We start from the raw sequence: 12,565 nt of genomic DNA on the forward strand, positions 1-12,565 counted from the left end.
TCAACAGACCAGCTCTGCAGCTTTGCAAGGCACGCCTGCCTTTTTTTGCAAAAAAAATATTAGCAGACGTCTGGAGTCTCCTAAGAATCGCTGCTTCTAATTCTCCTGCCTTCCACTGCTGAAACCTCTCTGCATTAACAACCCTTTTCTCCCCCAACTCCCAGTGGCCTCAACCCCCATTATTTGGCCTTATTGACAACACAGTCATGTACAGCGGTACCTTGGTTCTCGAACTTAATCCGTTCAGGAAGTCTCCTGAAACCATTCAAAAACCAAGACGCGGCTTCCGATTGGCTGCAGGAGTTTCCTGCCGTGTCGGACGTTCGGCTTCTGAAAAACATTCGGAAACCGGAACACACACTTCTGGGTTTTAGGTGTTCGGGAGCCGGTTTGTTTGACAGCTAAGCTGTTCGGGAACCAAGGTACCACTGTATCTCCTTGTCTCTTCAGAGGTAAGGGGCTTCTTGAGTTCAGTGGGGCAGAGGGAGGTTCATGTAGGATTGCATTTCAGGGGGGTTGGGATAGATGACCACTGCGGTTCCCTTCCAACTCTACAGTCCCATGATTGCAGCCTCAGTGGCTGATCCATGGCTAATGGGCAGAATTTGGAATGTGCTACCTCCCTCCTCTTTCCTATTCCTTATTTGCTGGACAGGAGTTTCTGGAAAGGCAAGTCCATGTACTTTGACCTGGGAGGGGGACGCGGAAAACCTTGCTGGACAGGAGGAGGGAAGCCTCCCAGAAGTTAGTCGCCTTGCTTGGGGCGTAATTGTAAACTCATCAGCACCAGAGGGGACTTCAGCCATTGCAGAATATGCTTTTTTATTGCACTGTATTTTATTGGGACCCTGAAATCCACCAACTGGCGTCTGGTATAGAAAGACATACGCTTAGGATTCAATAATTTTCAGCACAGGAGTGATTTTGAGGACCAGAACTGAATGGAGCCCAGCCCTTACACACACACACACACACACACACACACACACACACCATAAACATGGTCTGTCCTTTCCCCCAACTTTCTTCATTCCAGCTATGATATACTGTCAGTGGGTGAGTCATTTCTGTTGCAATTGCTGAACAACCGGGGAGTCAGGAATCCTTTGCTTACTCGGACATTAATACGAGGTTAGGAGAGAAAGGTGTAATAGTAAACAGCCAGCTGGGAGATCCGGGTTCAGATCTTTGCTTGCTGTCGTGAGTAGGCTGGAGTAGTGGTTAAGACTAGGACCTGGGAGACCAGGATTCAGATCCTGGCTCAGCTATGACTCTCACTGGCTGTGACCTTGGGCTGCCAGTCCACTGCCTTGCAGCTTAACCTACTTTGCAGCATTGGTGGGATTAAACCAGGCACAGGGCCTTCTCAGTGGTGGCACCCACCTCGAAACCCTCCCATCAGATGTCAAGGAGTTGAGTAGCTATATACCTTTTAGAAGACCTCTGAAGGCAGCCCTGTATAGGGAAGCTTTTTAAGGTTTGATGTTGTTTGCTGATGTTTACATATATGTTGGAAGCTTCCCAGAGTCGCTGGGGCAACCCGCTCAGATAGTCGGAGTATAATTAATAGAAATTATTCCTTGGATGAGCTCCTTGCAGAAGAAGGATGGGATTATAAGTGCAGTCACTAAATAGCGAATTGCTTCGCTTCTAAACTGTCTGCATTTCTGAATACAGTGAGCAAGTTAGAGGAAGCTTTTGGCTGCTGAAATAAACGACTGCTGTGTCTTGTATCTGCTGAACCGGCAGCCTCATATTCTTCCTCTGTCACTGGTGCCCCCAGATGCCCCACAAGGGGGTGGAGTGGCTCCTCTAGGGCCTTTTTAGTTTAGAGCAGGGTTTCCCCAACTTGGGTCTCCAGCTGTTTCAGAACTACAATTCCCATCATCCCTGACCACTGGTCCTGTATCCAGGGATGATGGGAGTTGTAGTCCCCAAAATAGCTGGAGACCCGAGTTTGGGAAACACTGGTTTAGAGAAAAGGTAAGAGGCCACATGATATTGTTGGCATCTGTCTTGAGAGACAAAAGAGGAGCGCTCCTTTTGGGGGTGAGGTCAATCAGTTGGAGAGTTGTAGCGCCTGCTGTGGCCGCAGAGACCAATAGGGGAGAGACATGTTTTGTTGCAGCTGGGGCAGATGAAGGCATCTGGTTTTGCCGCTGCAGATGCACCAAGGCTAGGGTTACCAGATGTCCCCGGTTCCCTGGGACAGTCTCTGGATTTGCAAATCTGTCCCGGGACAAATTCCATCTCTGGAATGTCCCCAGATTTGCAAAACCGAAACTTCTGGCAAGAAAAAATGGCGGGCGCCACAGCAGCAAGCAGCTCCTGAAGCCAGCCAGAGCCAACTGCGCTACCTGGCTGGCTCCGGGCTGCTGATTGCTGCTGCCGCTGCCAAAGGGGAACTGGGGGCGTCCGGCGGTACAGATCTCCTGCCTCCTTCCCCCTTTGTTTTGACTGATCAGGGGAGGGTCGGGAGTTGCGGGCGGGCAGCCGTTGCCCAGTTTTTAAAAAACTCTGCGCATTTATGTTTCACAAGGTGCGAAAGAAGGGCTTTGCACCTCACCATCCCCACTACTGACTCCCTGTTGCTGCTCGGCTTCAAAAAAAAAAAAAAAAAAAAAAAGAGAGAGAGAGAGAGAGAAAGAAAGTGTCCCCGGATTCATTGAAAAAAATCTGGTAACCATAACCAAGGCCTTTCTTCTCTCTGTGCTTCTTCCAGTGGTCATTTCTCCTCTGGTCACTGCTACAGATGCACAACCCGACAGTCTGTCTTCAGGCACTGCAGTTGCCTGCAAAGGGATTCCCACACGGTGTGGTTGATGTAGCCATCATCCGTGCCACTTTTGCACACATCTTTGTGTCACAGAGTTGGGCCTGGTGCCAGAAGCCAGGAGCACATCCTTGGGGATACGACAGGAGTTTATGATATGGTTCATGGCATGGAGAAACCTGAAAGGGGATTTCGTCTCGGTGAAAAACAGGCCCTATTCCTACAGTTTAACAGACGCAGCATAAAAGGAAAAGGCAACAAGGAGGGAGGAGAATGGGGGAAAGAGCAAATTTAGGGTACCTGTGCTTCAGGTTACAGAGCTCTTGCAGCGAGCAGCTAGGTTGGAAACAGTTCAGGGGAGCCTGATAGAATGGCTGTTGCTTGGGATCAGATGCAGGAGAGCCAAGGACAGCTGGCCTCTGCCTTTGGTGCAGCCTGATGGAAAGTTTGCTCCCAGGTTGCTGGGCTCAATGCTCTGCTAATGCTGAACCCCACCCTGGCGGTGGAGAGGACTTGACCACAGCTATGCAGCCCTCTCCCTCCAGCTATCAGCACCGCCTTCTTGTCTGGGCTTGCTGGGGCTCGTGTCCCTGACCTTTTGTTTTTTAAGCACCTGCCCAATATCATGTTTTCCGTCCATCAGATACGCAGTGACCCGTTGCTCTGAACTTTTCCGCATTTTTCAAGAAAATAACTGCGTGATGGGCTGATATGGGCTGTGAGTGGTGCTTGCTGGGTTGGTTTGGGGGATGGGGGAATCTGCACAGGTTTGGCTGTAGAGGCGATCAGGCTGGGTAAGGCAGTTTAGGACCTAGGCTAACAGTTTATTGTCGGTGCTCAGGTGTGGAAACGAAAGACTCCAGGCAGGCTTTTTATTTTATTTTATTTTTTCAAAATGATATTTTATTAATTTTTTAACAAAAAAAGAGTTACAAGACAATAAACAAAAAACACAAAAGTACAAAAATACAAAAAATTAAATTTAACATAAAAGGAAAAAGAAAAAAGAAAAATCCCTCTTTTTAATTTCTCACCGTTCATTAACTTGTTTTCCTGACTTCCATACACCTCCCTTTTTTGTATTCCATTTAAAAATTGGTTCAGCAAATTCATACCCTCTTGATTTATCCTTAATTATTTTCTTCACATATTATAACTTCAAATTTTCGTCTAATATCAATCCATTCTTGCATATTCTTATTTTACCTTATTACTAGAACCACTTCATTTCATTTCAACGTCATCAACATTCAAAAATTTTACAATGTTTCTGTAAATAAATTTTAAATTTCTTCCAATCTTCTTCCACCAACTCTTCTCCCTGGTCTCGGATTCTGCCCGTCATTTCCGCCATTTCCATGTAGTCCATTACTTGCATCTGCCATTCTTCCAAGGTGGGTAGGTCTTGTGTCTTCCAATGCTTTGCGATGAGTAATCTTGCTGCTGCTGTAGCGTACATAAAGAACGTTCTATCCTTCTTTTGCACCAATTGGCATCTTCAAAATAAATATATTTTTAAAATATAATTTGTTCCATTAGAAAATGTCTTTTTCTTCTTCCTTTGTCTCTTGGTCTTCTTCTCTGTCTTTGTCCTCTTCTTTGCCGTTGTCTTTGTCTTCTTCACTTTTCTTCGTAGCGGAGGCGCTTATCCAAAGTGGGCTCCCTGGAAACATTTATAAATAAGTTTCCGTGGCAGAAACCCTCTGCAAAAGGAAGAGCTGGATCTTTTCCACTTGACACGCCTCTGCTCATCAGTCGAACTGTGCACCCTTTTCACCGTCTCCTGAGCACCAAACTTATCTCTGCCATTTGGTGCATTGTTGTCTCTGAGAGCTGCAGCTGTTGCCTGTTGATAGCAAGCCCAATAAACGCACGAGACGAAACCGGCTGTGTTCTTAGATAAATAAGGTATACTATTCATAGTATCAAATTATAAATTTCAACGGAAGTAATTCATAAAGTTCAACATACGAACAAAGCAGAAGACCCAGTGGATCAGATCATTCTCTAGTCAGTTCATGCATAAGGTTGTTTATGGTTTTATATTACTTTTGCTGTAAAATGTGTGAGATCATGATATTGTATTTATTTGCATTACAAATAAATAATCACTGCAGATGGTGACAGCAGTCACGAAATTAAAAGACGCCTGCTTCTTGGGAGAAAAGCAATGACAAACCTAGACAGCATCTTAAAAAGCAGAGGCATCTCCTTGCCAACAAAGGTCCATATAGTTAAAGCTATGGTTTTCCCAGTAGTGATGTATGGAAGTGAGAGCTGGACCATCAAGAAGGCTGATCGCCGAAGAATGGATGCTTTTGAATTCTGGTGCTAGAGGAGACTGTTGAGAGTCCCATGGACTGCAAGAAGATCAAACCTCTCCATTCTGAAGGAAATCAGCCCTGAGTGCTCACTGGAAGGAGAGATCCTGAAGCTGAGGCTCCAAGACTTTGGCCACCTCATAAGAAGAGAAGACTCCCTGGAAAAGACCCTGATGTTGGGAAAGATGGAGGGCACAAGGAGAAGGGGACGACAGAGGACGAGATGGTGGGACAGTGTTCTCGAAGCTACCAGCATGAGTTTGACCAAACTGTGGGAGGCGGTGGAAGACAGGAGTGCCTGGCGTGCTCTGGTCCAGGGGGTCATGAAGAGTGGGACGCGACTAAACGACTAAACAACAACAGCATTACTTAGAGCTTTAAGTACTGATGAAGCCCAGGACGGCGAAACAAGGCCAATATTCTGGAAATCCTTGTCTAGACTGTGTAAGGATTTTGTGGAACTGTAACAACCTTTCATGTGGGCTTTTTGGACTTTACGGACAGACAGATGGAATAGGCACCATTATACAGATGGACCTGACTAAGGAATGATCTGATCCACTGGGTCTTCTTCTTTGTTCATTTGTTGAACTTTATTAATTACTTCCATTGAAATTTATAATTTGATACTATGAATAGTATACCTTATTTATCTAAAGAACACAGCCATTACGTCTCGTGTGTGTATTGAGTATGCTTTACGTGACCATAGGTCGTTGTTTTGCTAGTGTTGATAGCATGCCGGCATTGTGGTGAAAGCCTCTATAACCTCAGCTCCTTGGTGTCTTTTGTGCAAGCCTCTCTTCCCTTCCACCCACCCAAATGACTAATAATGATAGTAATAATAATTTATTTATACTGCTTTCCTTGCTTGGCTACAAGACCAGATGCTGAAAAGGAGGAGGAGGAGCAGCCTGGTGTGGCTTTTAGTGCAAAGCCAAATCTGGTTTTCTCAACCCAGCCTGAATGCTGGGCAGATCAAACTTGCCAATATTATACAAATAATAATAATTTATTATTTATACCCCACCCATCTGGCTGGGTTTCCCCAGCCACTCTGGGTGGCTTCCAACAAAATATTAAAATACCGTAATGCATCAAACATGAAAAGCTTCCCTAAAGAGGGCTGCCTTCAGATATCTTCTAAAAGTCAGGTAGTTGTTTGTTTCCTTGACATCTGGTGGGAGGGTGTTCCACAGGGCGGGTGCCACCACCAAGAAGGCCCTCGGCGCTGGACCTCAGTGTCTGGACTGAACGATTTGCAACATAGGGGTTTAATTCTTTGGTTACCTATTGTTGTACAATCCTATTGGGGCATCTGGTTATCCACTGCGAGAACAGGATACTGGGTTAGGTGGGCCTGATCCTGTGTTCACCCGACCAAGCCAGCTGTAAATCAGCAGCTCCAACTTCTGTCTAACGTTGCTAGTGGATTCCTCTTCCTGAAACTGGCACCTGATCCCTGTTTGGCTTTGATGCGTCTCCTCTAGGCACCAAGTCCAAAGTGGGAGGTGTCCGCTTCGCCCCACCTCAACCGGCAGAGGGGACTTCCAGCCATGTGCACTTTGACGAGAAGCTCCACGACTCCGTGGTCATGGTCACCCAGGAGAAAGATGGCAGTTTCTTGGTGAAGGTAAGAGTGCACTGTTGACTTACGTCATACTTGTGGTCCACTGAGACCCCTAGATCCATTTCACAAGTACTACTAGTTGGGATGCGGGTGGCGCTGTGGGTTAAACCACTGACCCTAGGGCTTGCCGATCAGAAGGTCGGCGGTTCGAATCCCTGCGACGGGGTGAGCTCCCGTTGCTCGGTCCCGGCTCCTGCCAACCTGGCAGTTCGAAAGCACATCAAAGTGCAAGTAGATAAATAGGTGCCGCTCTGGCGGGAAAGTAAACGGTGTTTCCGTGCGCTGCTCTGGTTCGCCAGAAGTGGCTTAGTCATGCTGGCTACATGACCCGAAAGCTGTACACCGGCTCCTTCGGCCAATAAAGCGAGATGAGCGCCGCAACCCCAGAGTCAGCCACAACTGGACCTAATGGTCAGGGGTTCCTTTACCTTTTACCTTACTAGTAGGCTAGGCGTCTGTTTTTGCATCTGGAGTCTAGAGGTGGGACTGCATGTTGGTGCTCCCATCATGTTGTTATTTAGTCGTTTAGTCGTTTCCTCCTCTTCGTGACCCCCTGGACCAGAGCACGCCAGGCATTCCTGCCTTCCACTGCCTCCCGCAGTTTGGTCAAACTCATGCTGGTAGCTTTGAGAACACTGTCCAACCACCTCATCCTCTGTCGTCCCCTTCTCCTTGTGCCCTCCATCTTTCCCAACATCAGGGTCTTTTCCAGGGAGTCTTCTCTTCTCATGAGGCGGCCAAAGTATTGGGAGCCTCAGCTTCAGGATCTGTCCTTCCAGTGAGCACTCAGGGCCGATTTCCTTCAGAATGGAGAAGTTTAATCTTCTTGCAGTCCATGGGACTCTCAAGAGTCTCCTCCAGCACCATAATTCAAAAGCATCAATTCTTTGGCGATCAGCCTTCTTTATGGTCCAGCTTTTACTTCCATACATACCCCATCATAGTCCCTCGCCTACCAGAAACCCTGCCTGTATGCTGCCGTCCCTATCTGTGCAGTATTTGTTTATTTCCATTCTCTTCCCTCCCCCTCCCCTTTTATGAAGATTACCCACTCTGAGACCCCACAGCTAATTCTCCCCTGGCCTCCTCGCTGGCCCAAGTAGGACCAATTCAGCCAGCTAGCCCTGGTGACTATCAAATGCTTATTAGATGGGTTTCCCCAAAATTGATTTCTGAACTTTGAATTTTATTGTTATTCATGTTTTCATACTGTGTTTTATGCTGCTTCTACAATTAAGTGTTTTAAATTTGTCGTTAGCTGCCCTGAGCCTGGTTTTCTGAACCGGGAAGGGCGGGGTGTAAATAAAAATTTATTAGTAGTAATATTAGTGAGGACTAGGAACACACTTTAAAAAATATAAAAAAATATTGAGTTTTACATAAGATATTTCAATTTACACATATGTTCACCATCGCATTTAGGATTCTCAGAATCCCTAGACCTCCCACCGCCCTCTGGTTCCCAATGTCAATCCCTTTTTCTTTCAGTTTATCCATTTTTCATCTCATTTGTTAACAATATTACTAACTTTTTCCATTGTTACGCTTTTTAAACCCCACAAACCTAGCAGCAGCAAAACGCTGAGCTCTTCTGAATGCAAAACTCTTCTGTGTCTAGCATCGCACCCTGTGTTTCTAATGAACTTTCTGCAAGAGGTTTTTTTCTCTCTCGACTTTATTCTTTGACCCCTATAACTGAGGTCCTTCCAGGTTCCCAGAGGGGACCCTCGCTCCCAACAATGCTCTTTCCAGGAAGGGCGAGCTATATATAAACCCTATGTGTCCAGATTCTGCCTTGATGATAGCATATTGAAATTAGCAAGTCCTTTTCGTAGCTCAGGGAATTACCGGTTTAATTCGCTTTTGCCCTTGGTGCTTGGAAGCCGTCCAAGCAAGGGGGATCAGGCAAGATTTTCAGCCTGGTAGCGTTGATGGCTTAGTTGCTGTTGACTCAGAGCTTACCCAAATTAGCACCAATTTACCAGGACTTCCCCTGCTTCCTTCTCCTGCTTTGGCTAACAAATTGTCAGGAGACGGAAAGCATCCAGTTCTTTGTAACTCTTGAAGCAGGGGCAATAAACAACTATTTTACTTTTAAAAGACAACTGAAGGCGGCCCTTAATAATAATAATAATAATAATAATAATTTATTATTTGTACCCCGCCCATCTGGCTGGGTTTCCCCAGCCACTCTGGGCAGCTTCCATAGAAACCAAAAATACACTAAAATATCACAGATTAAAAACTTCCCTGAACAGGGCTGCCTTAAGATGTCTTCTGAATGTCAGGTAGTTATTTATCGCTTTGACATCTGATGGGAGGGCATTCCACAGGGCAGGCGCCACTACCGAGAAGGCCCTCTGCCTGGTTCCCTGTAGCTTTGCTTCTCGCAATGAGGGAACTGCCAGAAGGCCCTCGGCGCTGGACCTCAGCGTCCGGGCAGAACGATGGGGGTGGAGACGCTCCTTCAGGTATACTGGGCCAAGGCCGTTTAGGGCTTTAAAGGTCAACACCAGCACTTTGAATTGTGCTCGGAAACGTACTGGGAGCCAATGTAGGTCTTTCAAGACCGGTGTTATGTGGTCTCGGCGGCCGCCCCCAGTCACCAGTCTGGCTGCCGCATTCTGGATTAGTTGTAGTTTCCGAGTCACCTTCAAAGGTAGCCCCACGTAGAGCGCATTGCAGTAGTCCAAGCGGGAGATAGCTAGAGCATGCACCACTCTGGTGAGACAGTCCGCAGGCAGGTAGGGTCTCAGTCTGCGTACCAGGTGGAGTTGGTAGACAGCTGCCCTGGATACAGAATTGACCTACGCCTCCATGGACAGCTGTGAGTCCAAAATGACTCCCAGGCTGCGCACCTGGTCCTTCAGGGGCACAGTTACCCTATTCAGGACCAGGGAGTCCTCCACACCAGCCCGCCCCCTGTCCCCCAAAAACAGTACTTCTGTCTTGAATGGATTCAGCCTCAATCCATTAGCCGCCATCCATCCTCCAACCGCCTCCAGACACTCACACAGGACCTTCACCGCCTTCACTGGTTCTGATTTGAAAGAGAGGTAGAGCTGGGTATCATCTGCATATTGATGGACACCCAGTCCAAACCCCCTGATGATCTCTCCCAGCGGCTTCATATAGATGTTAAAAGGCATGGGGGAGAGGACGGAACCCTGAGGTACCCCACAGGTGAGGGCCCAGGGGTCTGAACACTCATCCCCCACCACCACTTTCTGAACACGGCCCAGGAGGAAGGAGCGAAACCACTGTATGACAGTGCCCCCAGCTCCCAGCCCCTCTAGACAGTCCAGAAGGATATTATGGTCAATTGTCTCAAAGGCCGCTGAGAGATCCAGCAGAACTAGGAAACAACTCTCACCTTTGTCCCTAGCTCGCCGGAGATCATCAACCAGCACGACCAAGGAGGTTTTTAATGTCTGACGCTGTATTTTTTTTCATATTCAGTTGGAAGCCGCCCAGAGTGGCTGGAGAAACCCAGCCAGATGGGCGGGGTAGAAATAATAAATTATTATTATTATATACAGGTGAAACTCAGAAAATTAGAATATTGTGGAAAAGTTCATTTATTTCAGTAATTCAACGTAACCACGATATTCAAATTTTCCGAGTTTCACCTGTATTATTTTCACTGTGGGTGTCGGAGGACATTGAGACACAGCAGATCAGGAGGTTTGTGTCGTGCAGAAAGCTTCAAAATGGAGAGGCTGGGAGCCTTGCTTCGGGGTGGGGCTCAAGGCCTTCTCAATGCGCTGGCTCTGGGATGCTCTCGTGAGATTTCACGACGGCGCATGAATCCCCACGAGAATCCCTGGCTTCTCCCGCTAGCTAAGGGGTCGGATGTGCACAGTTTTCCTGTATACGCGAAACTCCTGGTGCCAAACCCCCTGGCTAAGATGCTCTCACACTGGGATCGATAAAATAAACACTCCGAGGGCACCACCTTGGCCACCCCTGCTTGGGGTTCCCTCTGTGAGACTTAATCCATGCGCAGACACCTGCTGCTCCCCCTATCTCTTCACCCACACCACCGGCTCCCAGCTGCTCCAGATGCCTGCAATGGCTGTTTCCTTTATGCAAAAGGGAATCAGCCCGTTTTTTGTTGTTTTTTTTTAAATTAACAGTCCTCAGTGTAGACTTCAAGGAGGCCCCCCGCTCCCCATCCCACTGCCAAGAACTTTGGATCCTATTCTGGAAGCAGTTATCCCTCTCGTTTTCATTCTCTTGCCAACATTTTGTCCCCCTGAAGCACAATCACATCTGGGGAAGAGACGGGATGTCAGGCTGGTGGAAAGCCGCATGTGCGGAGAGATCTGTCGCCTGGCTTGTGGCGTTGCTTCCTCAGGTGTGGGGGTCTCTTCCTTCCACAGCACCAGGTTTTGCGAGCAAACCCAGTGGGAGTGGGAGTGGGTGAGGGTAGGTGGTTTTTGCAGTGTAGAGGTAAAGGGGCCACTGACTATTAGGTCCAGTCGTGACCGACTCTGGGGTTGCCAGCGCTCATCTCGCTTTATTGGCCGAGGGAGCCGGTGTACAGCTTCCGGGTCATGTGGGCAGCATGACTAAGCCGCTTCTGGCGAACCAGAGCAGCGCACGGAAACGCCCTAGGCTCTGTGGTTTAAGCCACAGCACCACCCGCGTCCCTTTTACAGTGTGGGGCCCTTCTAATCCCTATTACGTTTCCCGCTCTCAGAGCAGCCATAGATGGAGTCTTTGGCCTGGTTCAGACTTAGCAGCAAGCCGTGGTTTCCCTGGTAAAATCACACAACCAAGTTTTGGGGTGCCACGGCCCAGTGTATTCACCCTCTCATCAATCAGCCCTGAGTGCTCACTGGAAGGACAGATCCTGAAGCTGAGGCTCCAAGACTTTGGCCACCTCATGAGAAGAGAAGACTCCCTGGAAAAGACCCTGATGTTGGGGAAGATGGAGGGCACAAGTAGAAGGGGACGACAGAGGGCGAGGTGGCGGGACAGTGTTCTGGAAGCTACCAGCATGAGTTTGACCAAACTGCGGGAGGCAGTGGAAGACAGGAGTGCCTGGCATGCTCTGGTCCATGGGGCCACAAAGAGTCGGACACGACTAAATGACTAAACAACAACAATCATATCTCCTCTCAGTCTCCTCTTTTCCTGGCTAAACACACCCAGCTCCTTCAACCGTTCCTCGTAAGGCTTGGTTTCCAGACCCTTGATCATCTTGGTCGCCCTCCTCTGCACACCTTCCAGCTTATCAACATCCTTCTGAAATTGTGGTACCCAGAATTGGACATGGCATTCCAGGTGTGGTCTGACCAAGGCAGAATAGAGTATTGTTAGAGTACATCTCCTCTCAGCCCTGGCCAAATCTGGCGGTGCTACATGTTGGATACCCCCCTTGTTGCATCCTCTTAGTTGTGTAAGGATATTTACATTGTGTGTTAGATGTGCTGCGGCCTTCAGAGGCAGCTGGGTGTTTGTATGGCACACACCCACACAAAGGTGCATGCCTAGCTAAAGGAACTCAAATCTCAAAACTGCCTTCGGTCTTTGAGCCTCCACGGGTCTCTGAGCATGGGCAGAGCGTCTCCTCAAACACAAAGGGCCACGCCTGCTGACATGAGGGTTTTGGGAAGTCGGGGCCCTGCCTGCGAGGTGGCGAGGCTGAGGCTGCTTGACTTGCAGCATTTTTGGGAGGCCTGCAATTACGAGATGGCATCAAGCTCCCTTTCCCCCCATCTCTGCCAGGCCTTCCCATTTTTATCTGTGCGGCACTCCCGCCAAGCCTAATTACTTCTGGCATTTTGGACATAAAAACCAATTATCCAAGTTTCATTCCAGGAACAGCCTGATTAC

At 48.1% G+C, this 12,565-nt stretch overlaps 1 protein-coding gene across 1 annotated transcript in view; it reads left to right on the forward strand.

Moving 5' to 3' along the window:
- ADISSP (adipose secreted signaling protein) overlaps positions 1-12,565 on the forward strand; it is a 46,050-nt gene that overhangs the window by 2,651 nt on the left and 30,834 nt on the right. Inside the window, exon 2 of the mRNA XM_081877407.1 lies at positions 6,585-6,727. Coding sequence (XP_081733533.1) covers positions 6,585-6,727 — 143 coding nt within the window. The remainder of the gene's footprint in view (positions 1-6,584; positions 6,728-12,565) is intronic.

The sequence above is a fragment of the Podarcis erhardii genome (assembly GCF_964252035.2).
Source record: "Podarcis erhardii genome assembly, chromosome: 9".
NCBI lineage: Eukaryota > Metazoa > Chordata > Lepidosauria > Squamata > Lacertidae > Podarcis > Podarcis erhardii.